This window comes from Salmo salar, chromosome ssa25 (assembly GCF_905237065.1).
Source record: "Salmo salar chromosome ssa25, Ssal_v3.1, whole genome shotgun sequence".
Lineage (NCBI taxonomy): Eukaryota > Metazoa > Chordata > Actinopteri > Salmoniformes > Salmonidae > Salmo > Salmo salar.
The window spans coordinates 40,468,834-40,495,611 of NC_059466.1; the positions used below are offsets into that span (position 1 = coordinate 40,468,834).

At 45.7% G+C, this 26,778-nt stretch overlaps 1 protein-coding gene across 18 annotated transcripts in view; it reads right to left on the bottom strand.

The window, feature by feature from the left end:
* Window positions 1-1,943: 1,943 nt before the first annotated feature.
* Window positions 1,944-26,778, bottom strand: part of LOC106586756 (POU domain, class 2, transcription factor 1) — a 29,592-nt gene continuing 4,757 nt past the window's right edge. Inside the window, exons 1-16 of one of the 18 annotated variants that reach the window (XM_014174348.2) lie at window positions 16,519-16,885; window positions 15,881-15,952; window positions 12,882-12,973; window positions 10,848-10,943; window positions 9,568-9,750; window positions 9,082-9,168; window positions 8,597-8,726; window positions 8,341-8,432; window positions 8,064-8,240; window positions 6,625-6,766; window positions 6,358-6,512; window positions 6,079-6,273; window positions 5,835-5,940; window positions 5,408-5,735; window positions 5,049-5,149; window positions 1,944-3,830 (exon numbers count right to left, since the gene is read on the bottom strand). In XM_014174348.2, coding sequence (XP_014029823.1) covers window positions 3,556-3,830; window positions 5,049-5,149; window positions 5,408-5,735; window positions 5,835-5,940; window positions 6,079-6,273; window positions 6,358-6,512; window positions 6,625-6,766; window positions 8,064-8,240; window positions 8,341-8,432; window positions 8,597-8,726; window positions 9,082-9,168; window positions 9,568-9,750; window positions 10,848-10,943; window positions 12,882-12,973; window positions 15,881-15,952; window positions 16,519-16,549 — 2,262 coding nt within the window. In that variant the 5' untranslated portion in view covers window positions 16,550-16,885 and the 3' untranslated portion in view covers window positions 1,944-3,555. Of the gene's footprint in view, window positions 3,831-5,048; window positions 5,150-5,407; window positions 5,736-5,834; window positions 5,941-6,078; window positions 6,274-6,357; window positions 6,513-6,624; window positions 6,767-8,063; window positions 8,241-8,340; window positions 8,433-8,596; window positions 8,727-9,081; window positions 9,169-9,567; window positions 9,751-10,847; window positions 10,944-12,881; window positions 12,974-15,880; window positions 15,953-16,518; window positions 16,886-26,778 lie in introns of those variants that run through there. The other 17 variants (XM_014174343.2, XM_014174349.2, XM_014174347.2 and 14 more) reach the window with 17 other exon arrangements.

Consider the following 26,778-nt stretch of genomic DNA (forward strand, 5'->3'; position numbering starts at 1 on the left):
TTTTGTCAAACTAAGGAAGCCAGTGATCTTGCCCTCTCGTGCTATACAAAACAATTAAAGGCATACGTAATTAAAAAAAATTCTAACGATTGTTAAAAACAGCACAGCAAATCAAGTCCAGAGTAAACCAAAACACACAGACAAAAAAGACAATGAAAGATTAAGATTAGGCGCTTCAGAGTCTGTTTCCCTAGCAACAGCACAAACAGGGACTGTCCAATAGGAGCACCAGAGCAAGCCCCTCCCACTCAACAGACCACACCCACGTGTGTTGGCTACAGGTGTCTGCGATTCATGCACCAAGGGGTCTAAGTTTTTGGTCTTGAAAGTTTTTCAAAATTGCTATGATTAATCAAAATGTTTTTTTTTTTGTCTTTTGAATATAAGCATGACAAAACACTACATTCAGTCTTGATAACATACTAGTTCAAATATAAAATATGAATATCTTACATGTGTTGTGTATATATATGTATAGAATTAAGAAGAGAAAAAAGCTTTTTTTCTCTTATCCTTTAGTCGTTCCGCAGATAAATATTTCATTAACTTCCAATGGTGCCAATGGACACTGGTTCACCTAGCTACCGCACTTCACGACTGGTGAGTGACTACAAACAGGACTACAAATAGAACGACAAGTCCCATTCGGAAAGAACACCAGCCAAGTGAGCAGCATGGAAACATCAACCCAGCCGCAGAGAGAAAGGCTTTCGCTTTGCTTTGGCAAGAAGGATCACAAAATAATGTTAAACTGTTAAAACCTGGAAATACCCATAAGTAGTAGTACTAGAAAATAGCAGTAGTAGTTTGTCCTAGTTTGAGATAACGATGACTCTTTTATGCCATCTTGTACAATTCAGCCATACAGTTCTTGTACATTCTACAATATTCAGAGGGTGTCAGATTTCTTAGAGAACCTAATGTTTAAGTGCTGCTGAGGTATTTAGTCAAAGTAATTCACGGGTGAAAAGGAGCACATAAAAACTCCACATAAAAACAGCGTGGAGCAAATTCTCTGCTTTCAAACTAGGCAGTCATTAATCTGGTTATGTTAGGGTCAATGTTAGGGTCAACACTATTGTTGTGTGGTGTTGTTGTTACGAAAAGGGGCAGTTCGATAAGGGCAGCACAGAGGCTACGCTGCTTGGTTACAGGTCAGGATCTTGGTAGGTCCGAAACGTCTTTACTGGTGCTGCCAGTGGATGAGCTCCCCATAGTAAAGCAAGTTGGGCATTGAGAGGAAGGAGAGAAGGTTTCAACCACAGGAAACCGAGACCTGCTAACAGGATATGGTCACAAAACTAGAAGAAGAAAACACGTAGAACGTTTGCCTCCATTCTAAGTTAAAGCAGCTGGTCATTAAAGCTAAAATATCCTTGTTCTTTAGAAGCGGGTTAGTGGGGGATGCACACAGGTGGGTTTAAGAGGAGAAAACTTGTCAGTAGTAGTATTATGTAAGATAGTGATCTTGTGAACAGCACTTGCTGGCTCACACAGGCACAGCAGCTAGTGAGAAAACGACTTTGGTTCAAGCTTTTTATTTCATGGCTGAGGATTAGTAGAAAAAGTAAAATGGACAGCCCTTACCCGACTATTGAAAGCCTGACTGCAGTCCAAACTGTTGCCCAAGCGGATATGCCAGTCTAGAAAGGATCAGGACAGTCTGCCATATCATCATAGGGGGAAACATGTAGAGAAACTGGACCGAGCCTTGAGGATACGCACCCATTGATATCATATAACCACTACCATTCAAACCTAAACACCCCTCAAATATATGAACTTTATACAGGGAGACACTACACCTGACCTCCCGTCTTCCCATACCTTTCTTTTTGGTTATTTGCCCTGCTACTTTAAAGCTGAGCAGGAGAGCCATAGTCAAATTTAAAAATAAGTTTGTCTTTGGAAAGTGATCATCAACATATTGCATTTTCATCTCCTGTTGTGAAGAGAGAGTTTGTACTCATAAATATTAGGACTAGGCTAAGCTACACTGACAATAAACAGCACAAGGTTTAACAAATATTTTTGGTATATCTTGAAGTAAGCCAGTCAAAAGACTGCAGAAATAAAGGACCTTAAAACCTGTTAAAAAACGTGACAGAATGTTTAAGTCTTTCAAAAACAGGCAGACTGTAGTTCATTGGTGGCATTAAAAAAACAATGGTATTAAAAAAATGAAAAATATCTGAGCAAAAATACACAACGTCCCCATCTACCGCACACCAACGCCATCCAGTTGGCATGGCAACCATACAGACAGACCGTCAGAGAACACTCAGTCACAGAACTCCATGTATCATACAGCTAACTGAGGCGTCTGTATTTGCCTGAGCTATAAAGGTCACAAGAAAACCACTTAGCCCCTATACTGCCTGACCTATGAACTGTGAACCCTGAACTCCCCCGCCATGATCCCAACAACACACAACCACCACCCCGACAACCCACAGATATGGGTCCATATGTAACCCGGGTTAAAGCTCTAAGCGTTATCATTTCTTATATCGGTGTCTATGGTCTGCACCTAGACTACCATTTACAAACGCTCCATGGCCACTGGGCTACTGCGAAATGTCTAGCTCAGTGTTACCAGACAGAGAGGACCAGTGAGAGACCACGCAGCCAGCCCTGTTCCTTAAAGCAACGATAACCGTTATATCAGCCACTTATTATTACTAGATTTTTAAAGCCTTATAACCACGATAAAACTAATTATATATATAGCAGTTAAAACTTAATGTTAGACGTATAGTTCTGAAAATGTCCACTCACATAAAAACAAGAGAAAACAAACTAAAACGAGAACGCCTCTAAAATAAAACTTTGATATTCGTGCTGAGGCCTTTCCAACAGAGCCTCCGACACTAAATAAACTCAACCTAGACAGGGGAGACGCACAAACCCCCCTTTTAGTGATGATGTAGATTGTGAACTTAGTAGTAAATCATTTTTCTTAGAATAAAATTTTTAAAAGTAAAATCACACATTTTTGGTTAGAAGTACTTCAGAAGAAGTTCTGAACAGGGAAGAGAAAGATCTCTACTTGTGAAAAAGGTGACGGAGTAGAAAAGGGAACGCTAGGTGGGTCTTCTCTGTTATTTACTCTCCCAAGACGTTGGTCAGGGGTCACACAAGGAGCACAAACCATAGAGTTCAAGACGATCCTGCCTCAGAAAATGGCCGCCCCAGTCCTCCTGTGTGACCTGCCGCGTCCAACGACAAAAACATCCGTGAGTTGCATCTCATTTTTGGAGTACTGGGGAAGAGAATGAAAAAAAGACCAACATTGTTTTTTAAATAAATTCCAACCCGCTCCACAGAGGGTTTCTTTTTGGTGGCAGCAAAATATTTAAATAATGACAGGTGACAGAGAGAAGGAAGAGGAGGAACAGGTGGGTAGAGCCATTAGTCTAAGGCCAAATCCCAAACAACAGCCCTATTCCCCCATATAGTGCCCTAATATGGCCAGAGCCAGACATATCGTACGCTACATTTAACCAAGAGTAGTGCACTAAATAGGGCATAGGGTTCCATTTGAGGCCTCCAGCTTCACTGGGCCCTGGAGGCAGTGGTGATGGTGGAGGCGGGAACTGGTACAGTCGCCGTGGTGACCTGGTGGTCAGCTGAGACCTGCAGGGCCCCTCCCCCAGCAGCTCCGGCTGACACCAGGTTGACAGGGTTGGTGGTGAGCAGGGACAGGTTCTGGGGGTTCAGGAAGAGGGGTTGCATCAGGTTGGGGGTGCTGCCAGCAGAGGTATTGGCGAACAGCAGGTTACCGCTCCCGTCCAGCGAGGTGATGGGGAGAGCGCCGCCTGATGCCAGGGCTGCAGGGGGAGGAGAGGAGGGACAGAGGGGTTACCTAGATATCTAGACATCCTCAGTTGGAGGAGTTACAGCTAACTGTGGATGGATATGAAGGGTAACGTTGCTAGCAAGGAGTTCTCATTACGTCTTGTACAGAACGGTGTGACGTGTGGTGAAGACCAGGAGGACAGTGTCCGGTACAGACTAGTTATACAGCACAGGAGGTTGGTGGGGAGAACGAGCTTGTGGTAATGACTGGAGTGGAATCAGTGGAATGGTATCAAATACATCAAACACATTGTTTCCAGGTGTTTGATGCCATTTCACTTGCTCTGTTCCGGCCATTATTATGAGCCGCTCTCCCCTCAGCAGCCTCCACTGTTCTACAGGTGTATAAGTGGAAGGTTCAGAGCAATGAGAAAGGTAGTCTTAAATATATTGAGGTTGGACAAACAGTATAAAACTACACTGAACAAATGTATAAACACAGCATATAAAGTGTTGTGCCCATGTTTCATGAGCTGTAATAATAGATCCCAGATATTTTCCATTCTTTCTCTCAAATTTTGTGCACAAATTTGTTTACATCCCTATTCATGATAATTTATCCTTTGCCAATATAATCCATCCACCTGACAGGTGTGGCATCTCAAGAAACGGATTTAACAGCATGATCATTACACAGTTGGGGACAATAAAAGGCCACTTTAAAATTTGCAGTTTTGTCACTCAACACAATGCCACATATGTCTCAAATTGAGGGAGTGTGCAATTGACATGCTGACTGCAGGAATGTACACCAGAGTTTCTGCCAGAGAATTGAATGTTCATTTCTCTACCATAAGTTGCCTCCAAGTTGTTTTTAGAGAATTTGGCAGTACGTCCATCCGGCCTCACAGCCGCAGACCACCATCCCATGACCTCCACATCCAGCTTCTTCACCTGTGGGCTATTTCTGTCTGTAATATAGCCCTTTTGTGGGGGAAAACTCATTCTGATTGGCTGGGCCTGACTCTCCAGTGAGTAAGCCTATGCCCTCCCAGGCTGTGCCCCTGCCCAGTCACATGAAATCCATATACTAGGGCCTAATTCATTCATTTCAATTGACTGATTTCCTTACATGAACTGTAACTCAGTAAAATCTTTGAAATTGTTGCATGTTGCGTTTCTATTTTTATTCAGTATAATATGAGAACAGGCTATGTAAATAAATGAGGTAATTAAACAGGTGTACTTGCCGCTCCACAGACCTTGGATGGTGGCTAGGGTGCTGTTGCTCAACATGGCGGGGTTCAGAGCCCCTCCCAGCCCCCCTGGAGCCAAGCTCAGCAAGGCCCCCCTACACACAGAGTAAGAAAGCAGGAGAGATTAAAAATCATTCTGATTCCTCCTTCAATGCCTGAGATTGTGATGATCATATGCTACTATTAATTCTATGATTATTCAAAACGTTTTGACTATTCACAAATACTATTGGAAGATTATATTTCATTATATAATTCTGCATTCCAGATATAGCATGAGGACAGCCCTTCCTGTAGTTTGATATGTGCTGTGATCAGACCCTGCGCCGATATCCTCTCCCCATCCTACTCACCCAGGAGTGAACTGCGATGACGCCATAAGTCCTTGGTTAAGCCCGGCCATGGCAGCGAAACTAGTGCTGGTGGGTAACTGGGCGGCGCCTTGCAGGGCGGCCGACAGGCCCAGTCCAGCCACCATCACCTGACCCGTCCCCAGAGTGGTCGCTAGGGACGACGGTGCCTGCGTGACCACCGTGTGCTCCTGGGTTCCGCCCGTCTCCGCCGCCGTGGCCTGGAGGGCCGTGGGGGAGGGGCTTAGCGATGGGGAGCTGGTCACCGCAGTAACCATGGGTGCCGTGGAGATGACGGATGCCGTGTTTGTGGTCGCTCCTATGGTCGTGCCTGGGACAGAACGGAAGGCTGGTGTTTAGTATTTCAGGACCAGAAGATTGCTTGATTCCTAGCTAAATATGATCCTGTCCTGCCCCTGCCCCTGTGCACCTGTGAAGGTCAGGCCAGACACGCTGCTGCTGCTGAGAGGCATCACTGGGTTTACAGTCAGTGTAGTCGGTGTGTTACTGGTCACAAGGCTGGCCGTACTGGCCACCTGCAACAGGGAAGGAGAGGGGTTGAACACGGAATAGGAAAAAACACTTTGCGTGTGTGTGTGTGTGTGTGTGTGTGTGTGTGTGTGTGTGTGTGTGTGTGTGTGTGTGTGGTACATGCCAGTGTGTGTTGTCCATACCAGGGGGATCGTAGGGGTGAAGATGGTTTTGATGGGGCTGCTGCCTGTCCCTGTGTTGCTGTATCCACCGCTGGGGGGGTTGATCCTCTTCTCTTTCTGCCGGCGGTTACAGAACCAAACCCGGATCACCTCCTTCTCCATGTTGAGCTGGTCGGCGATCATGGTGATCTCCTCAGAGGTAGGTTTTTGGTTCTGCTTGAAGAGGGCAAAACCCCAGGGATTCCCTTTCAGTATGGGGCAGTTCCTGAGAGATAATCTAGAATATGAAATGTCACTCACTTCCAGAAATCTCTTTTCTAAGGCCAAGCGGATGTTGGTCTCGATGCTGGTCCTCTTCTTGCGTCGGCGGTTCAGCCCCTCCATACCCAGGCCAGGGGAGCCCAGGGCGCTGGGGCTGGACAGGGCCTGGTCAGACGACAGGTTGTCTGCATAAACAGCACCGCGACAAAGGACAGGGACAAAGGTAAAGACCAGGTACGTTTACGTACACAATACAGTACACAATCCAGTACACACACAGGGCTGGCGGTCAGCTCAGGGACAAACCTGCATCGTTGAGCCACTTCTCCAGCAGTGGCTTCAGCTTGCACATGTTCTTAAAGCTGAGGTTCAAGGCCTCGAAGCGGGAGATGGTGGTCTGGCTGAAGTCGTTACCGTACAGCTTGCCCATGGCCAGGCCAACATCTCCCTGGGGGAGACAGAGACAGCTCTGCTGTTATCATACAAACATACACACACACCTTCCTACAGCTCCCTGACAACCCCAACCACACACACACCTTCCTACAGCTCCCTGACAACCCCAACCACACACACACACACCTTCCTACAGCTCCCTGACAACCACAACCACACACACACCTTCCTACAGCTCCCTGACAACCCCAACCACACACACACCTTCCTACAGCTCCCTGACAACCACAACCACACACACACCTTCCTACAGCTCCCTGACAACCACAACCACACACACACCTTCCTACAGCTCCCTGACAACCCCAACCACACACACACACACCTTCCTACAGCTCCCTGACAACCACAACCACACACACACACACCTTCCTACAGCTCCCTGACAACCACAACCACACACACACCTTCCTACAGCTCCCTGACAACCCCAACCACACACACACCTTCCTACAGCTCCCTGACAACCCCAACCACACACACACACACACCTTCCTACAGCTCCCTGACAACCCCAACCACACACACACACCCTTCCTACAGCTCCCTGACAACCACAACAACACACACACACACCTTCCTACAGCTCCCTGACAACCCCAACCACACACACACACACACCTTCCTACAGCTCCCTGACAACCCCAACCACACACACACACACCTTCCTACAGCTCCCTGACAACCCCAACCACACACACACACACACACACACACACACACACACCTTCCTACAGCTCCCTGACAACCCCAACCACACACACCTTCCTACAGCTCCCTGACAACCCCAACCACACACACACCACCTTCCTACAGCTCCCTGACAACCCCAACCACACACACACACACACCTTCCTACAGCTCCCTGACAACCCCAACCACACACAAACACACACACCTTCCTACAGCTCCCTGACAACCCCAACCACACACACACACACACCTTCCTACAGCTCCCTGACAACCCCAACCACACACACACACACACACACACACACACACACACACACACACACACCTTCCTACAGCTCCCTGACAACCCCAACCACACACACACACACACACACACACACACACACACACACACACCACCTTCCTACAGCTCCCTGACAACCCCAACCACACACACCTTCCTACAGCTCCCTGACAACCACAACCACACACACACACACACACACACACACACCCTTCCTACAGCTCCCTGACAACCCCAACCACACACACACACACACACACACACACACACACACCTTCCTACAGCTCCCTGACAACCCCAACCACACACCCACCTGTGTGAAGCCCAGTTTGATGCGTCTCTGTTTGAAGGTCTTGGCAAACTGTTCCAGCTCCTCCAGGTCACTGGGCTCCTCCAGACTGGGCGTGGCCAGGCGTTTAGGGGGCGAGGTCTGGCTGTGGGACAGAGGCTGGATGGGCGTGGCTGCTATCGTACGGGTCGGAGTCGCTGGCTACAAGACGGGAGATGGGGTGCGTATGGGGTTAGACAAACTAAACATGGTTTCAACTTGAAAGGTTTGAAACATGGTAGCTGTATCTTTAGTGTCTGACCTGTGTGGCGAGCGTGATGCTGGGATGCGTCTGCAGGAGGTTGGCTTGGCTTTGAGGTAGTTGAGTTAGAAGACTCTGGCCTTGCAGGAGACCTGTTGAGGGAATCATGGAGAACTTTTAAGAGGCATAAAGGGAGGGTGAGATTATATGTCTGCGTGCCTGTGTTCGTGTGTGTGTGTGTGTTCGTGTGTTTTGGTGTGTGTTTGTTGTGCGTGTTGTGTGTGTGTGTGTGTGTGTGTGTGTGTGTAGTACATACTCTGCTGGCCCTGCGGCGACTGTGAGATGATGAACTGGCCAGGCTGCAGCTGGGTAGCGATGTGGTGGCCGGGCTGAACCAGGACAAACTGGGGCATGGTCAGGTTCTGCTGCTGCAGCTGTTGTAACTGCTGAAAGTCCTCACACACATACACACCAGGAGAGGAGCACACAATCACTTCATGCTGTTCTTGTTCATCTCACACAAACATGGAGCCCTCGTATCTAGAGGTAAAACAGTATTAACAAGCAGGCTATAGTCCTACAGGTAACAGTGGTACAGGGTTCCAAAGGTCTGCCTTCTAGCTTCATACTGCAGAGATAAACAGAGGAAGGTTCTCATCAAGTGTCCACAAGGAGATCGGGTTCTAATGTACTTCAGGTAAAACCACACTCATTCCTACCACACTGTCTTACAGATGTACCACTACAGTTACATTATACAGGTCCAGTCATTCATGTAACAGTGATATAAAGGTGTACTACAGGTAGGTAACTGCTGAAGGTCGCCATCTCATAGGGGTATCCCAGCTGGCTTAGCTGGCCTGGAAGATGGGTAGAACCAGAGGGAATCTGAGGGGGAACGATGTTAACATTACCTCCAGAGCTCAATGGTTCCTGCATATTCAATTAATGATGACACTGTGGTTGGTATATGATATATAGTGGGACAGTATTGGGTTTGACATCATTACATCGTTTTTTATTGATTTCACACCCCATTCTAGAGGTAGCAGGATACTCTGCCCCCTGCAGATTCCGTCTAGCCCTAGTGATGATGTGGTGTGTGTGTGTGTGTCTATTTGTCTCTCTCTGTGTGTGTGTGTGTGTGTGTGTGTGTGTGTGTGTGTGTGTGTGTGTGTGTGTGTGTGTGTGTGTGTGTGTGTGTGTGTGTGTGTGTTTGCGCACATGCGGGTTCTCGTGTGTGTGTGTATGTGTGTGTGTGTGTGTGTGTGTGTGTGTATCTCTTACAGAGGTGATCTGGATGGGCTGGGACAGGGGCAGTTGTGTGATAGGGGTGGCTGCAGAGGCAGAGATGCTTGCCCCCGTAGTGCTGCTCTGCTGGCTGGCTGACTGCTGCTGCATGGCTGCTGCTAGGAGCTGGGCCTGGGCCTGCTGCAACAACATCTGCTGCTGCGCTGGAGACAGGGTCAACTAGAGAGAGGAGGGGGAGAGGAGGAGGGGGAGAGAAGACGAGGAGCGGGGAGAGGAGAGGAGGAGCGGGGAGAGGAGAGGAGGAGCGGGGAGAGGAGAGGGGGAGGGGGAGAGGAGAGGAGGAGGACATGGTAGAGTGGGAGAGGAGAGGAGGAGGAAAGGAGGGGGCAGAGAGAAAGAGGGAGATAGAAAGCGAAAGATGACGTATTGTGGAGAGAGGGTAGAGCGAGAGGGTAGAGCGGTGTGAGAAATAAAGAGAGACAGCAGGGAAGAAGAGAAACAGTAGGTTGTCCTAACTATTCTTTTCAAAAGTCAAAGGATTTTCATGTTTCAAATGAATACAACATCAAGCAGTACATGTGATGCAGTGACAGCGTGTCCAGGGGCCAAGAGATGGAGAGAGGAAAGGACTCATGCTTTTGGACAGAAGATGACTTTGCTGTGAAGCCTTACTGGATGAAGACGTCACAGCCACTGGCTGTCTGACCCTCAGTTCACATGTGAGGGCATGCTGGCAATGTGACAGCGACAGAATGATCACAGATCAGCATGATGCCTGGGCACGCACACACACACACACACACACACACACACACACACACACACACGGTACCAGGGTGATGCGTGTCTGGGGAGTTGGCATGATCTGCATGCACAAGCAGGTTACATCCCAATACTCTTAAAACAGTTCCTCCCTTCCACACTGATCATAGCAGGAATTAATGGAATGCATATGATAGGTAGATTTACATTTACATTTAAGTCATTTAGCAGACGCTCTTATCCAGAGCGACTAGATCAATTCCCATCCAATCTTTATATGAATCACTAGTCACTAAGGAAAGGAAACAAGGAAAATAGTATTTGGACATAACACCCTCTCTCTCTCTGTGTGTGTGTGTTCTTCTCTTTATCAGCCCTGATCCAAGAACAGTGAAACAATCATGGTGGACGATGCCTACTGGGCATTTGCTGTTCTTTCAGATCAGTGCAGATGAGGGAGAGGAGACGAGAAGGCCATAGAGATCCATCACATTACAGACAGACAGACAGATGAACTGACAGGCAAGCAGGCAGGCAGACAGCATGCCACTTACTCCAGCTATCTGTCCCCCAGCCAGCATGAGCTGGGCCTGAGGCAGCACGCCCTGCTGGACGGAGGTTGGAATTGCACCCGAGTCTTCTGACTTGGACTAGAAGCAGAGTACATAGCATAACCTTATATAGGATAACCTTACACAGGATAACCTCATGTTTTATTTATTTAACCTCCCCATAGATAAGATGAACCTCCCCATAGATAAGATGAACCTCCCCATAGATAAGATGAACCTCCCCATAGATAAGATGAACCTCCTCTAGATAAGATGAACCTCCCCATAGATAAGATGAACCTCCCCATAGATAAGATGAACCTCCCCAAGATAAGATGAACCTCCCCATAGATAAGATGAACCTCCTCTAGATAAGATGAACCTCCCCATAGATAAGATGAACCTCCCCATAGATAAGATGAACCTCCCCATAGATAAGATGAACCTCCCCATAGATAAGATGAACCTCCCCATAGATAAGATGAACCTCCCCATAGATAAGATGAACCTCCCCCAGATAAGATGAACCTCCCCCAGATAAGATGAACCTCCTCCAGATAAGATGAACCTCCTCCAGATAAGATGAACCTCCTCCAGATAAGATGAACCTCCTCCAGATAAGATGAACCTCCTCCAGATAAGATGAACCTCCTCCAGATAAGATGAACCTCCTCCAGATAAGATGAACCTCCTCTAGATAAGATGAACCTCCTCCAGATAAGATGAACCTCCTCCAGATAAGATGAACCTCCTCCAGATAAGATGAACCTCCTCCAGATAAGATGAACCTCCTCCAGATAAGATGAACCTCCTCCAGATAAGATGAACCTCCTCCAGATAAGATGAACCTCCTCTAGATAAGATGAACCTCCTCCAGATAAGATGAACCTCCTACAGATAAGATGAACCTCCTACAGATAAGATGAACCTCCTACAGATAAGATGACCTTCCCAGAAGACATGTCATATAGAAACAGACCCATAGTACAGTCAACTCCTGATAAGTGTAAACTCTGAGTGTAAACTGAGTGCAATACTGTTTTCCAGTCCCAATATATCTGCATTCTTTTACAACTGCATGTTGAGGTTTAGTCCAGTCTCGAGACGTTGCATTTATCACAAGTCGTCTGTTCTCTGTACACCATATCGGTATGTTTTTAAGTAAATAAGGATGTTGACTGCTACTTATTGTATACAGACGCCAAATATCTAGTGGTCAGATTATTGATTAGAGAAAGACCCATACTTTACTTTTCACCCTTGGAGTGTAGAAGAAGTGGAAAAACATTAACACACCAAGACAAAACACACTCCCACTGACAGATATCCACAAACACAGGGTTTCAATACTAGGTAACCTATTGAAGGTATTGTCTTAACAGAAAATGATCCACAGAGAACAGCGAGAGGAAGGAGAGAGGGAAGGAAGAAGGGAGAGGGTGAGTGAAGAAGTTAATAAAAAATAAAAATGTATGCAGTGCATGTGAATTCTGCATAGATTTGCATATTCTCCGCCATCTGTTTCCGAGCAACGGCAGAGCAGCTAATTAGCATACAGGGTTGATTAATCTGCCTTGTTCCTAGCCGATACCGAAAGCGCCTAACTCATTTAAATGCACTGTTCCTGTGTGTGTGTTTGTGTGTCGCTGTTACCTGTTGGAGGAGAGCCTGTGTGTGTGTTTGTGTGTCGCTGTTACCTGTTGGAGGAGAGCCTGTGTGTGTGTTTGTGTGTCGCTGTTACCTGTTGGAGGAGAGCCTGTGTGTGTGTTTGTGTGTCGCTGTTACCTGTTGGAGGAGAGCCTGTGTGTGTGTTTGTGTGTCGCTGTTACCTGTTGGAGGAGAGCCTGTGTGTGTGTTTGTGTGTCGCTGTTACCTGTTGGAGGAGAGCCTGTGTGTGTGTGTCGCTGTTACCTGTTGGAGGAGAGCCTGTGTGTGTGTTTGTGTGTCGCTGTTACCTGTTGGAGGAGAGCCTGTGTGTGTGTTTGTGTGTCGCTGTTACCTGTTGGAGGAGAGCCTGTGTGTGTGTGTCGCTGTTACCTGTTGGAGGAGAGCCTGTGTGTGTGCGTTGGTGATTGCGCTTGTGGTCTGAACCGTCTGCCTCTGAAAGTCCAGTCCATTCGTTTGGATTTCTGAGAACAGAAAAGCAATCAAGTCATCAGACGAACAAAATAAGAACATTTTTAAAAACTCACCCCCCCTCACATAGCACTCTCACCCCCCTCACATAGCACTCTCACCCCCCCTCACATAGCACTCTCACCCCCCTCACATAGCACTCTCACCCCCCCTCACATAGCACTCTCACCCCCCCTCACATAGCACTCTCACCCCCCCTTCACATAGCACTCTCACCCCCCTTCACATAGCACTCTCACCCCCTCACATAGCACTCTCACCCCCCCTCACATAGCACTCTCACCCCCCTTCACATAGCACTCTCACCCCCCTCACATAGCACTCTCACCCCCCTCACATAGCACTCTCACCCCCCCTCACATAGCACTCTCACCCCCCTTCACATAGCACTCTCACCCCCCCTTCACATAGCACTCTCACCCCCCCTCACATAGCACTCTCACCCCCCTTCACATAGCACTCTCACCCCCCTTCACATAGCACTCTCACCCCCCTTCACATAGCACTCTCACCCCCCTTCACATAGCACTCTCACCCCCCCTTCACATAGCACTCTCACCCCCACTCACATAGCACTCTCACCCCCCTCACATAGCACTCTCACCCCCCTCACATAGCACTCTCACCCCCCTCACATAGCACTCTCACCCCCTCACATAGCACTCTCACCCCCCTCACATAGCACTCTCACCCCCCTTCACATAGCACTCTCACCCCCCTTCACATAGCACTCTCACCCCCCCTTCACATAGCACTCTCACCCCCCTTCACATAGCACTCTCACCCCCCTTCACATAGCACTCTCACCCCCCCTTCACATAGCACTCTCTCCCCCCCTCACATAGCACTCTCACCCCCCTTCACATAGCACTCTCACCCCCCTCACATAGCACTCTCACCCCCCCTCACATAGCACTCTCACCCCCCCTCACATAGCACTCTCACCCCCCTCACATAGCACTCTCACCCCCCTCACATAGCACTCTCACCCCCCCTTCACATAGCACTCTCACCCCCCTCACATAGCACTCTCACCCCCCTTCACATAGCACTCTCACCCCCCTTCACATAGCACTCTCACCCCCCCTTCACATAGCACTCTCACCCCCCCTTCACATAGCACTCTCACCTCCCCTCACATAGCACTCTCACCCCCCAGTTTCACATAGCACACTCTCACCCCCCACCCCTAGTTTCACATAGCACACTCTCACCCCCACCCCTAGTTTCACATAGCACTCTCACCCCCCCTTCACATAGCACTCACACCACCCTTCACATAGCACTGTCTCACCCCCCGTTTGCATCCCACCCCATTCACTTAGCACTCTCACCCCCCAGTTTCACACAGCACTCTCACCCCCCACCCCCAGTTTCACATAGCACTCTCACCCCCCCTTCACATAGCACTCTCACACAACACCCCCCCAGTTTCACATAGCACTCTCACCCTCCTTCACATAGCACTCACACAACACCCCCCCAGTTTCACATAGCACTCTCTCTCTCCCCCCAGTTTCACATAGCACTCTCTCTCTCACCCCCCTAGTTTCACATAGCACTCTCTCTCTCACCCCCCAGTTTCACATAGCACTCTCTCTCTCACCCCCCCAGTTTCACATAGCACTCTCTCTCTCACCCCCCCAGTTTCACATAGCACTCTCCCTCTCACCCCCCCCCAGTTTCACATAGCACTCTCCCTCTCACCCCCCCCAGTTTCACATAGCACTCTCTCTCACCCCCCCCCAGTTTCACATAGCACTCTCCCTCTCACCCCCCCAGTTTCACATAGCACTCTCCCTCTCACCCCCCCAGTTTCACATAGCACTCTCACTACCCCCCCAGTTTCACATAGCACTCTCACTACCCCCCCCAGTTTCACATAGCACTCTCACTACCCCCCCCAGTTTCACATAGCACTCTCTCTCTCTCACCCAGTTTCACATAGCACTCTCTCTCTCACCCAGTTTCACATAGCACTCTCTCACCCCCCCCAGTTTCACATAGCACTCTCTCACCCCCCCCAGTTTCACATAGCACTCACAAATCAACACGTGTGGAAAATGATGCACACACTGACATAACACAAGCAGTGAAGTAACACAAGCAACGCCTGTCCTTCCAGTTCTCTGCTGCCAATGACTGGAGCGAACTACAAAAATCACTGAAGCTGGAGACTCATACCTCCCTCTCTAACTTTAAGCACCAGCTGTCAGAGCAGCACACAGATCACTGCACCTGTACATAGCCCATCTGTAAATAGCCCATCCAACTACCTCATCCCCATACTGTTATTTATTTATTTTGCTCCTTTGCACCCCAGTATCTCTACTTCATTCATCTTCTGCACATCTATCACTCCAGTGTTTAATTGCTAAATTGTAATTATTTCGCCACTATGGCCTATTTATTGCCTTACCTCCCTTATCTTACCTCATTTGCACACACTGTATATAGACTTTTTCTATTGTATTATTGAGTGCATGTTTGTTTATTCCATGTGTAACTCTGTGTTGTTGTTTGTGTCGAACTGCTTTGCTTTATCTTGGCCAGGTCGCAGTTGTAAATGAGAACTTGTTCTCAACTAGCCTACCTGGTTAAATAAAGGTGGGAAAAAGTAGCCTCTAATTACAGCACAACAACAACTCACTGAACCTCTCACGCCATTAGGTTTCTCCACATACACACACACAGACACACAGTGGGATGGGCATGGCTGTGTGCAGAGTGCAGACCCCGGCGTGTGTTCAGAGGGCAACAAACAGGACCAAAGGTTTTCAAACAGAAGACCATTACCTGAATTTATAGTCTAATGGTCAAGGTCCTTTTCATTTGTGACCAGTTGAAGGAGTTACAGACAGGCAGAGCAAAGCAGCAGCAGGTTACAGCAGGTAACTCACCTGTGTTTCCGTCCCCACTCTGACTCTCCATTCCACATTTACTCGTTTCCGACGCATTACTCATTCTAGAATCTGGAAGAGGCAGACAGAGAGAATTTTACTCAACGGTCATTGACCCTCTAAAAGCAACGCCCCCACCATCCCAAAACAGACCCTAAAGCCCACATCTTCTAAAGATCGGATGTCTTCTATCCTACTATAATGACACTAGACACATCCCACTCCTTCAACAGAGCATAATGTTTTTTAATAGGCTAAACACACACAGTAATAGAGCTCTACAACGCAACCATTTGACTTGCAATTGCTCCTAAATATTTAGCTGTGGGACCTGGAATTTTAATGTAGGAGCACCAGTGCCCCTTGAAAACACCTCCAATATTATCCATTGTGCTCCTAAATGTTTTCGTGTGCGCCTACATTTTCCAACTTATTAGAAAGCACCATTAAATACAGTGATAATCAACATCCTCAACCAAGCAAACGGCAAATAACAGAGACCCTGGAGCATGTGTTTACATCCATAAAAGCCCAGCAAGAGTACATTTTCCCCCCTTTTGACTTGGTCCTTGATGATCTCTCTCTCACATACACACATCCGCATACAAACACACACTACATCGGACCCCACGACTCACCCACTTCTGGTGCCCCTTTATTTTCCAGCATGGTTGCATAAGCTAGAGGCAGCAGATAGGCTTGGTTCCGCCGGACAGACCCTCCGTCAGGCTGTCCAGTCGGCACACTGCCCCTCCCACTCCTCCCTCTCTGCTTTCCACTGGTCAGCGAGCAGTGTACAGTACAACCACAAACACACAGACCACTGCAGTCCAACGCACAACACTGAGATACAGCCTCAGTACTCCACGGAAACCAACAGCTCTTTTTCTCTCTCTCTTTCCTTTCCAATGGACTCCCTCTTCTTCTCCGACTCTCTCTGTCTCCTGTGCGCGCCAGGAGTGTCACGACTACTGGAAAAGTTCTCTCTCTCTCTCTCTGTCGAAGGAAAAATAAACGATTGCAGCTGGCAGCTCTCTCCCCCTCTCCTCTCTCTCCCCCCACTCTATAATGAAGTATAATCAGTATTCATCTGATTAAAGCAGTATGCAAATCAAGCCCTGCCTCGTTAGCGATGCAAGGCTTTGAAGTTCTGCGAGTGACTCGTTTCACACCGGGCTCTGAAAGCTGTCTGCATAATTTAAAACCACCATAAATATGTATTATCTCATTAGCATATTAATTGGATGGCTTTTTGGAGGATGATAAAAAAACAGGGGAATAGGAGAAGAAAAAAAAGAGAGATGGGCTCAAAACAGGCATACAGCGTAGGCGGGAGGGGGAGGGGAACAGAAAAAAAAAAATTACCAGCAGAATACAAGCAGCAGATTAATTAGCTAAGAGGGCCTGGTAAAAAGGATGAGAAACAACTTCCCAGAATTCAGTGTGAGGATTTTCGGGCGGTGGTCTGGGAACGTTGGCATGGACAGGTGGAGGGCGCGAATAGAACTAATAGAATGTCTCGGACCGCTGGTCCCAAACTCCCCCAGGAGACACAGAGACCAGGCCTGGCTATTAATGAGGGGTCTGTCATTACTGACGGACCCCTCGTGGCTATGGCATTCCACTCTGCACAACTACTGAGAGAAAGAGTGAGAGAGTGAGAGAGAGAGAGACAGAGAGACAGACAGAGAGACAGAGACAGAGAGACAGACAGACAGAGAGACAGAGAGACAGAGAGACAGAGAGAGAGAGAGACAGAGAGAGGGAGAGAGACAGAGAGAGAGAGACAGAGAGAGAGAGACAGAGAGAGAGAGACAGAGAGAGAGAGACAGAGAGAGAGAGAGCAGAGAGAGAGAGAGAGAGACAGAGAGAGAGACAGAGAGAGAGACAGAGAGAGAGACAGAGAGAGAGACAGAGAGAGAGAGACAGAGAGAGACAGAGAGAGAGAGAGACAGAAGGGGGGCAACGGGTACTATCGGCTGTTTATGAAGCGTGGGAAGATTAGCATATTTCGATTAGCTTTAAATTCCATTAGATTCGTTTTTCGTGTTCAGCTGGCTTTTTTCCCCCTCTCTCTTTTTAATTCAGCGTAGAATAACATGCCTTGGAACATAACGTGGCATGCAAGCAGGCACCCGACTGACAGAGTGAGGTGTCAAAGCAATGTTAGAATTAAATCTCCATTTTCTTCAGAAGGCCGATTTAGGCCAGGTTACAACACTTAAACCGTCTTTCTCAAAGCCACAGCATGTCTCAACCACCAAATCTCCTACAGTTTTGGGTGGATAGATCTCTGAAAAAGGGGGAGCCAACGTGTGGCATAGCCTTGCTCAGAGAATCCTCAACAGAAAACTAAACCTTCTTCTCTTTCCTCGGCTCCCCAACTACAACTATTCCAACCACTCCTTCACAAAATACTTCACACCATTGACCAGGACAAACAGAGACTGAACAAGGGACATGACAAAGCAGACCTGAGGACAGTAGACTAACCAAACAGTAGCCATGCTGGGGCCTGTCCAGGACTAACCAAACAGTAGCCATGCTGGGGCCTGTCCAGGACTAACCAAACAGTAGCCATGCTGGGGCCTGTCCAGGACTAACCAAACAGTAGCCATGCTGGGGCCTGTCCAGGACTAACCAAACAGTAGCCATGCTGGGGCCTGTCCAGGACTAACCAAACAGTAGCCATGCTGGGGCCTGTCCAGGACTAACCAAACAGTAGCCATGCTGGGGCCTGTCCAGGACTAACCAAACAGTAGCCATGCTGGGGCCTGTCCAGGACTAACCAAACAGTAGCCATGCTGGGGCCTGTCCAGGACTAACCAAACAGTAGCCATGCTGGGGCCTGTCCAGGACTAACCAAACAGTAGCCATGCTGGGGCCTGTCCAGGACTAACCAAACAGTAGCCATGCTGGGGCCTGTCCAGGACTAACCAAACAGTAGCCATGCTGGGGCCTGTCCAGGACTAACCAAACAGTAGCCATGCTGGGGCCTGTCCAGGACTAACCAAACAGTAGCCATGCTGGGGCCTGTCCAGGACTAACCAAACAGTAGCCATGCTGGGGCCTGTCCAGGACTAACCAAACAGTAGCCATGCTGGGGCCTGTCCAGGACTAACCAAACAGTAGCCATGCTGGGGCCTGTCCAGGACTAACCAAACAGTAGCCATGCTGGGGCCTGGCCAGGACTAACCAAACAGTAGCCATGCTGGGGCCTGTCCAGGACTAACCAAACAGTAGCCATGCTGGGGCCTGTCCAGGACTAACCAAACAGTAGCCATGCTGGGGCCTGGCCAGGACTGAGTCAAACAGTAGCCATGCTGGGGCCTGTCCAGGACTAACCAAACAGTAGCCATGCTGGGGCCTGTCCAGGACTAACCAAACAGTAGCCATGCTGGGGCCTGGCCAGGACTGAGTCAAACAGTAGCCATGCTGGGGCCTGGCCAGGACTGAGTCAAACAGTAGCCAGTAGGGCATTAGCCTAGTTTGTTTGAGTACTTTTTCAGCCAAGGAAACTTATGGCTAAACATTCTCTTCAGAAGGCAGATTTAGGCCAGGTTACAACACTTAAACTCTCCAATGTTTTTCTCAACCAAAAAGGCCATATCAGGTCGTTGTTGCTAATGACTCAAATGTCCTGCATGGGTTCTCAGAAACTGGTTCAATTCAAATACTGGTTCAATTAGGGTGGAATATTGGTGCTTTGCCTCTGAATAAGCAGGCCTTGCAGAATATAATATTACCAATCAATACAACATGTAGGCCTAAAAAATGATCTTAGACAAAACCAAGCTACACAATCTTCCTCCTTCCAAACCGGTTCACTACTCTACCTCTCTTAAAGCCAAACAAAAAGAGAAAACAGAAGCGTTCAGAAACAAAAAGGCAAATATCAAAACACACATTAGAAGTAAGGAGAAAGACACTTTATTTCAAACGCAGTTGCTAGTGTCTTGCAAAACCCAAATGTGGAGCGTGAACAATGCATTATGCAAATATTTTAGCAGAGAGAATTTTAAATAGGTAACTCATTAGCGCGGTTTTATTGAGAGTGAATATAACGGAACAGTTAATGTGAACGGAGACATTCAACGTGACATGAGGCATAGCGAGCGCAGAATAATAAGTATATATTCAAATTCCACTGACATTTAACTTCACCCATGGTATGTAAGTCACGGCAACACTACAAGCTAAGTTCCCATTAATATCATAGTCGAGTTGAGCCTATGGGCCTAAACTACTTTGTTAGAACAGTACTTAGCATGTTACAGTGTCTGCGTTAAGGCATTTCACTGTTCTACAACTACGGTGACCAAATGTTTCTCCATTTGTCACAGGTAGGCTAGTTGTTGGTAGGCTGGTGTAACTCACAAGTAACGAGAGTTGTTACCCCCCCCCCAAAAAAAAAAGACAGGAAATGGGGAGCTATAGAATGTGTGGAAAAAGCAGAGGCCTGAGTAAGGATGTGTCTGATCCTATCTATCATGTATTTCTGTCCTCACTTTTGAGTAGGCTAGCCCATTTCAAGCAGGTCTACTGGCAACCCTGATTAAAGTACATTCTAAAAGATACCTGAACTACGCTATATATTTTCTCTAGCTATGCTATATTTGTTATTTGTACAAAAAAACGAATTTAGTGGAAGAACTGTGCCAATGCCAACTTTGATAACAGAATTACAGTAAAATCCCCCTCAGGTTTTAATACGAGCACGTTGTTAAATATTTGCTCTGAATTAAAATTCAAAGATGTCTGCAGAAAGAATGGGGTGTCAGCTATGACATGGCACCTTGAGTTTGAAAAAATCAATTTTGGTTATTGAACTACAGTAAATGAAATGGATTTACAACCGGAACGGAATTACGGTAACGGAATTACATGATGGGTCCCTATTTGTACAACACAGAAATACATAATTCTGGATTTGAATGTTATTCTCCTCATGTTTCACAAGTTTCGCAGCAGAGCGCTGTAGAGTACAGTGCAGTACAGCAGAGTAGAGTACAGTACAGTGGAATTCTGTAAAGCAGAGTATAATTCAGTACAGTACAATATACTCTACTGTACTATACTTTTCTTTACTGTACTACTGTATTGTATTGGACTGTACTCTACTCACTGTACTATCCAAACGTGTGAAACACAAGTCTATAAGTATAAGCATTTCGCTACACTCGCAATAACGTCTGCTAACCATGTGTATGTGACCAATAAAATGTGATTTTGATTTGATAGGTTCAGATTTGGTCCAGTTCGGTCGCGGACGATAACATCAAGGGCAGGGTGAACTGACCAAATGTCTTCACCTTTTCAATGTCCATGGACGTCCGGTGCTCAGTGGGTGAGGATACTGGTTACAGTAAATGGAAAGTGAGGGGTCTCACGGGTAGGTGTTAGAAACAGCTGGGAGAGGTGACGTTAACCAGAGGGGGGAAGAAAGAAAGAAAGAAAGAAAGAAAGAAAGAAAGAAAGAAAGAAAGAAAGAAAGAAAGAAAGAAAGAAAGAAAGAAAGAAAGAAAGAAAGAAAGAAAGAAAGAAAGAAAGAAAGAAAGAAAGAAAGAAAGAAAGAAAGAAAGAAAGAAAGAAAGAAAGAAAGAAAGAAAGAAAGAAAGAAAGAAAGAAAGAGCAGACAAACTGTTTTAACACTTGGTTTGACCACCAGATGACAGAAACACAAAGAAAACAGTTATGAGCTGAACATAACAGTATGCCAGTGGACATCAAATGCGATCAGAAATCACATCAAACACTTATCATCAAAACAGTATCATGCTTTTATAACTCACCACACTGTGATCGATCAACTTGAAGAAAGAAGTTGAACAACAGGCTGAAACTGAGTGTAAAACATGATCGCTGTGGATGTTGTTTCAAAGCCTAACAACGAAATGGACAGCGCTTTCTAAGGTGATGATTCATTCAAAACACCCATATGCATATTAGAGCTTATGCATATGTATATGAGCCCAAGCCCAGGGGAAAAAAACTGAATTAAAATAATGACTGTGCTGTTATACAATACATAGCCTTATCGCCTTCCGCATATTACGCACACGGGGGGGAAAAAAACATTTTAAAAATAATGATAAAAGATTTAAGATGCCTTTGGTACATAATTGGTATAGCTAGCCTATACTGCAAAATTAAACACATTCTAGTAATCACCTCTGAGTGTGGACTCAGTATTATGCTTACTGAATGGACTGGTTACCTTATGCTACGCACAAAACTTTTTATCCATGAGTCTGGGAGAGAACGTAGAGGCCTAGGCGATGATGTTGGTTCATTGATTGTGCAGGGCGGCTTACGGAGTTAGTCTACAATCATAGTGCATTTGTATTTGATTTTGAATAGCCTAGTAAATAGCGCATTTTTTTATATTTGTTATAATTAATAGGCTGACACGTTACCTGTAGCTACAGAATGTCTCACCACCGTGCGTTTCCAGAACCTCCTCTCTCTGCTTTCTTGAGCGCACAGAGAGAGGGGCTGTCAACAGTTTAATGAAATATGTTTTGTTGTAAAAACATGTTACTATCGATTTCTCAAAAGATATTTCACTTGGTTTCCCAAATGAAGCATTGGGTAGCTGCAGGAACAGAGTTGGAGAGCCCATGGCATACAGAGTTTGGGTGGAATATCACCTGTTACGCAGCAAGAGGCTACATGCTCCTCAAACAGTGGTTGATGCGTGGAGTGAAAGTGTTCCTATAAGCCCAGACATTTCTATATGCAATGTGAAAGCAGAGTTTGATGTTTGCCACTAAAAAGAAGAGGATCCCACCTGCTGCTATATTTATTTATCAGCTGTTCATATTAAGCACATGCTCCGCTATAAAACTTGAGTAGCCTACCCAGCATGATAGAAAAACTAACTGCGGGATAGCGGCCTCCATTCGTTATTAGAGTGCATAGGGATGACGTCTTCTTCCCCCTGCCCTTGCTCATTTGATAATGGGCTATTCTAAATCTAAACTAATTTTACATATTAGTAAAGACCAGATTAAATTGGAATAGTCTGATGGGTGAAAATATGATCACTTGATGAGAGAACAGTGTCAAATCATCAATATCCTTTAGTCGCATCATGCAGCCCATATATGTTTTGATTTCTAAGACATTCTAAGGTTTGTATCATTCAAAACTAAAGCTGCCAAATAACTCTAAATCTAGCATATAGGACCTGTTTCAAATGATCACTTTTACGCTCAACGTGGCAACTTTATAATAACACTCACTGTGGAATGGGAAAAATATCCTTTCTATTTTATTCTTCTTACTAAAAAAATTATTTAATATAAAATAATGGCACTGCACTTATAAGCATATCTTGCCTGCTAAATAAATTAGATTACAGCCTATGACATGGCGCATAGCCAGATAACATACAGTAGGCCAACTCACATTCTATTCAAGTGAAATACATTTTCTTCATATCATGTTTCTTTAGACCTGACTAAAATAAATCGTGAATTTATTGTGATGGTGTTTATTAGACTTTTTTTTAAATGTAGATGTTCCAAAGGTGAGCATAAGCGGCTTGTATGTGCTTGTATGTGGCTTGTATGTGTGGAGGCCTGGAGATGCTAAACTTGTTTATGTTAATTAACGGTCAATTACCTTGAGACCGGCAGTTATTTGCATGACTATTACCGGCAGAAAAAAAAAATCATGACCGATACAGCCCTATTTGTGATTATTGTAGCCAATTCTGTAGCAGTAATTCTGTTCGATTTTTTTTGTAATTCCATTAGAATTACGAGTTTTAATCACTTAATAATTCATAAACAAAATTGGAATCAGTAAAATCACTATAACTAATTGGTAGGTCTACCATTACTTGTTACTTCTGTGAAATTGTATTAACCTACCTCCTTATTATGGAGAGGAATTAGAAAATATCTCTTAAGATATGTGAGTTTTTGGTAACGGAATTACAAGTCACAAGTCAATATTTCTTAAACTTACAGAATGTAAACTATTTCTCCAAAACAAAATATAAGTATTAGTTGGCAGGGATCTTAACGTCAACATCATTATGTTTGGATGTATTTCTGATACCGTTTAAGACTTTTTCAGGTAGATGTTTTCTAAGACCCTTTTCCATCTGTTTATCCAGATATCAAAGCCTTTACTTATGCCTAATTTTTAGGATGGAAAATGGTTGGAAAATGTATATATGCCTTCATTTCCCCAAAATATAGACTCTTAGCTTTCATTTGACACCCAATTTAATATGCACCTATGAACTTCACATGTTGGTGCTCATGGGTGCATTTACATGGAAATGCCCTTTCTGATTCGAGTCATTTACAGAACATCTCTATCTGCACATGACATGCTCCTCTCTAACTCCCACTCTAGAACAGCTTGTCTGTATGTACTTCATGCACACCTTTCTGATGCCCTGCATCTATTACTGAACATAATGCATTATTCACGATTACTATGTTTACATTCATGAATATTCATGTTCAGAACTCTTGGGATGGAATGGGGGTGGTGGAGATGTAAAACTGTGAGGAAGTAAGGAGGGTGAATGTGAAAATGATAAAATCATTTCTCACCCCCCCCCCAAAAGTAGCTTAGTTCATAATTAGGGTATTTTAGAACAACATTTTTTTTTTTTACAAAGGACATATAATGCTTCCCAAGGAAGAAAATAAGGGACAGATAGACATTTATTGGGGGGGAGGGCCCACAATTTAAGTTGTTCGGAAAAAAAGGCGCCCCCCTCCCCAACAAAAAACATTTTCATGACCTCCCCTTTGCACTGTAAAATAATTGCTCACCTTCCCCCTCATAGAATGAACTCAAAATAATGTTTACGACAACAAATAACTATTGTAGCAACCCTGTGTTTATAAACGTGGATATCGTCTTCACCCCTTCAGCATGTTTTTGTCACACATTCGATGCGACGCAGGGCTATGAGCCAGAAGGTTGGAGGGTTCGCCGATCATCACAGACAAGCCTACTCTACCTCCCCGTTTCATTAGGCCTACACTACAAACAGAGTCGGCAGCATACAATGATCAGCTAGGGGGAAATCTGATTTTCAACATTTTGATGTTATAAAATACACCTACAGGTTTCTATGCCAATGCACCACACAACCAATTTAACAAACTTCAAGCACACAATATAAAGGTTTGCATTTTCAACACCACAATAAATAGACCATGTCAATCTGGACAAACAGAAAATACATCCCTCCCTACCTTGTAAGCCTACCCAGCTTTGAAGGCTTGGCTTGACCATCTCCGAATATCATTAAACTTTTTTGTATTTTGTAACAGATGTCTATTTCCACTCATCAAATGGCAGCTGCACAGTTTAGATTGATTTGATCGATTGATTTTATTTGTCAGTTTAAAAAATGCATACAGTACCAGTCAAAAGTGTGGACACACCTACTCATTCAAGGGTTTTTCTTTATTTTTACTATTTTCTACATTGTTGAATAATAGTGAAGACATCAACACTATGAAATAACACATATGGAATTTCTTTTACCTTTATTTAACTAGGCAAGTCAGTTAAGAACAAATTCTTATTTTCAATGACGGCCTAGGAACAGTGGGTTAACTGCTTTGTTCAGGAGCAGAATGACAGATTTTTACTTTGTCAGCTCAGGGATTTGATCTTGCAACCTTTCGGTTACTAGTCCAACGCTCTAACCACTAGGCTACCTGCCGCCCAGAATCATGTAGTAACCATTAAAAGTGTTAAACAAATCAAAATATATTTTATATTTGAGATTCTTCAAAGTAGCCACCCTTTGCCTTGATGACAGCTTTGCACACTCTTGGCATTCTCTCAACCAGCTTCACCTGGAATGCTTTTCCAACAGTCTTGAAGGGGTTCCCATATATGCTGAGCACTTGTCAGCTGCTTTTCCTTCACTCTGTGGTCCAACTCATCCCAAACCATCTCAATTGGGTTGAGGTCTGGTGATTGTGGAGGCCAGATCATCTGGCCTCCACGCAGACCTTACGCAACCTGGAAGTGTGTTGGATCATTGTCATGTTGAAAAACAAATGATAGTCCAACTAAGCGCAAACCAGATGGGATGGCGTATTGCTGCAGAATGCTGTGGTAGCCATGCTGGTTAAGCGTGCCTTGAATTCTAAATAAGTCACTGACAGTGTCACCAGCAAAGCACACCCACACCATCACACCTCCATGCTTCACGGTGGAACCACACATGCGGAGATCATCCGTTCCCCTACTCTGGGTCTCACAAAGACATGACGGTTGGAACCAAAAATCTCAAATTTGGACTCATCAGACCAAAGGACAGATTTCCACCAGTCTAATGTCCATTGCTCGTGTTTCTTGGCCCAAGCAAGTGTCTTCTTCTTATTGGTGTCCTTTAGTAGTGGTTTCTTTGCAGCAGTTTGACCATGAAGGCCTGATTTACGCAGTCTCCTCTGAACAGTTGATGGTGAGATTTTTCAGTTACTTGAACTCTGTAAAGCATTTATATGGGCTGCAATTTCTGAGGCTGGTAACTATAATGAACTTATCCTTTATATCAGAGGTACCTCTGGGTCTTCTTTTCCTGTGACGGTCCTCGTGAAAGCCAGTTTCATCATAGCGCTTGATGGTTTTTGTGACTGCACTTAAAGAAACTTTCAAAGTTCTTTTTATGATCCGGTATTGACTGACCTTCATGTCTTAAAGTAATGATGGACTGTCGTTTCTCTTTGCTTATGTGAGCTGTTCTTGCCATAATATGGACTTGGTCTTTTACCAAATAGGGCTATCTTCTGTATACCAGCCCTACCTTGTCACAACATAACTGATTGGCTAAAACGCATTAAGAAGGAAAGAAATTCCACAAATTAACAAGGCACACCTGTTCATTGAAATGCATTCCAGGTGATGAC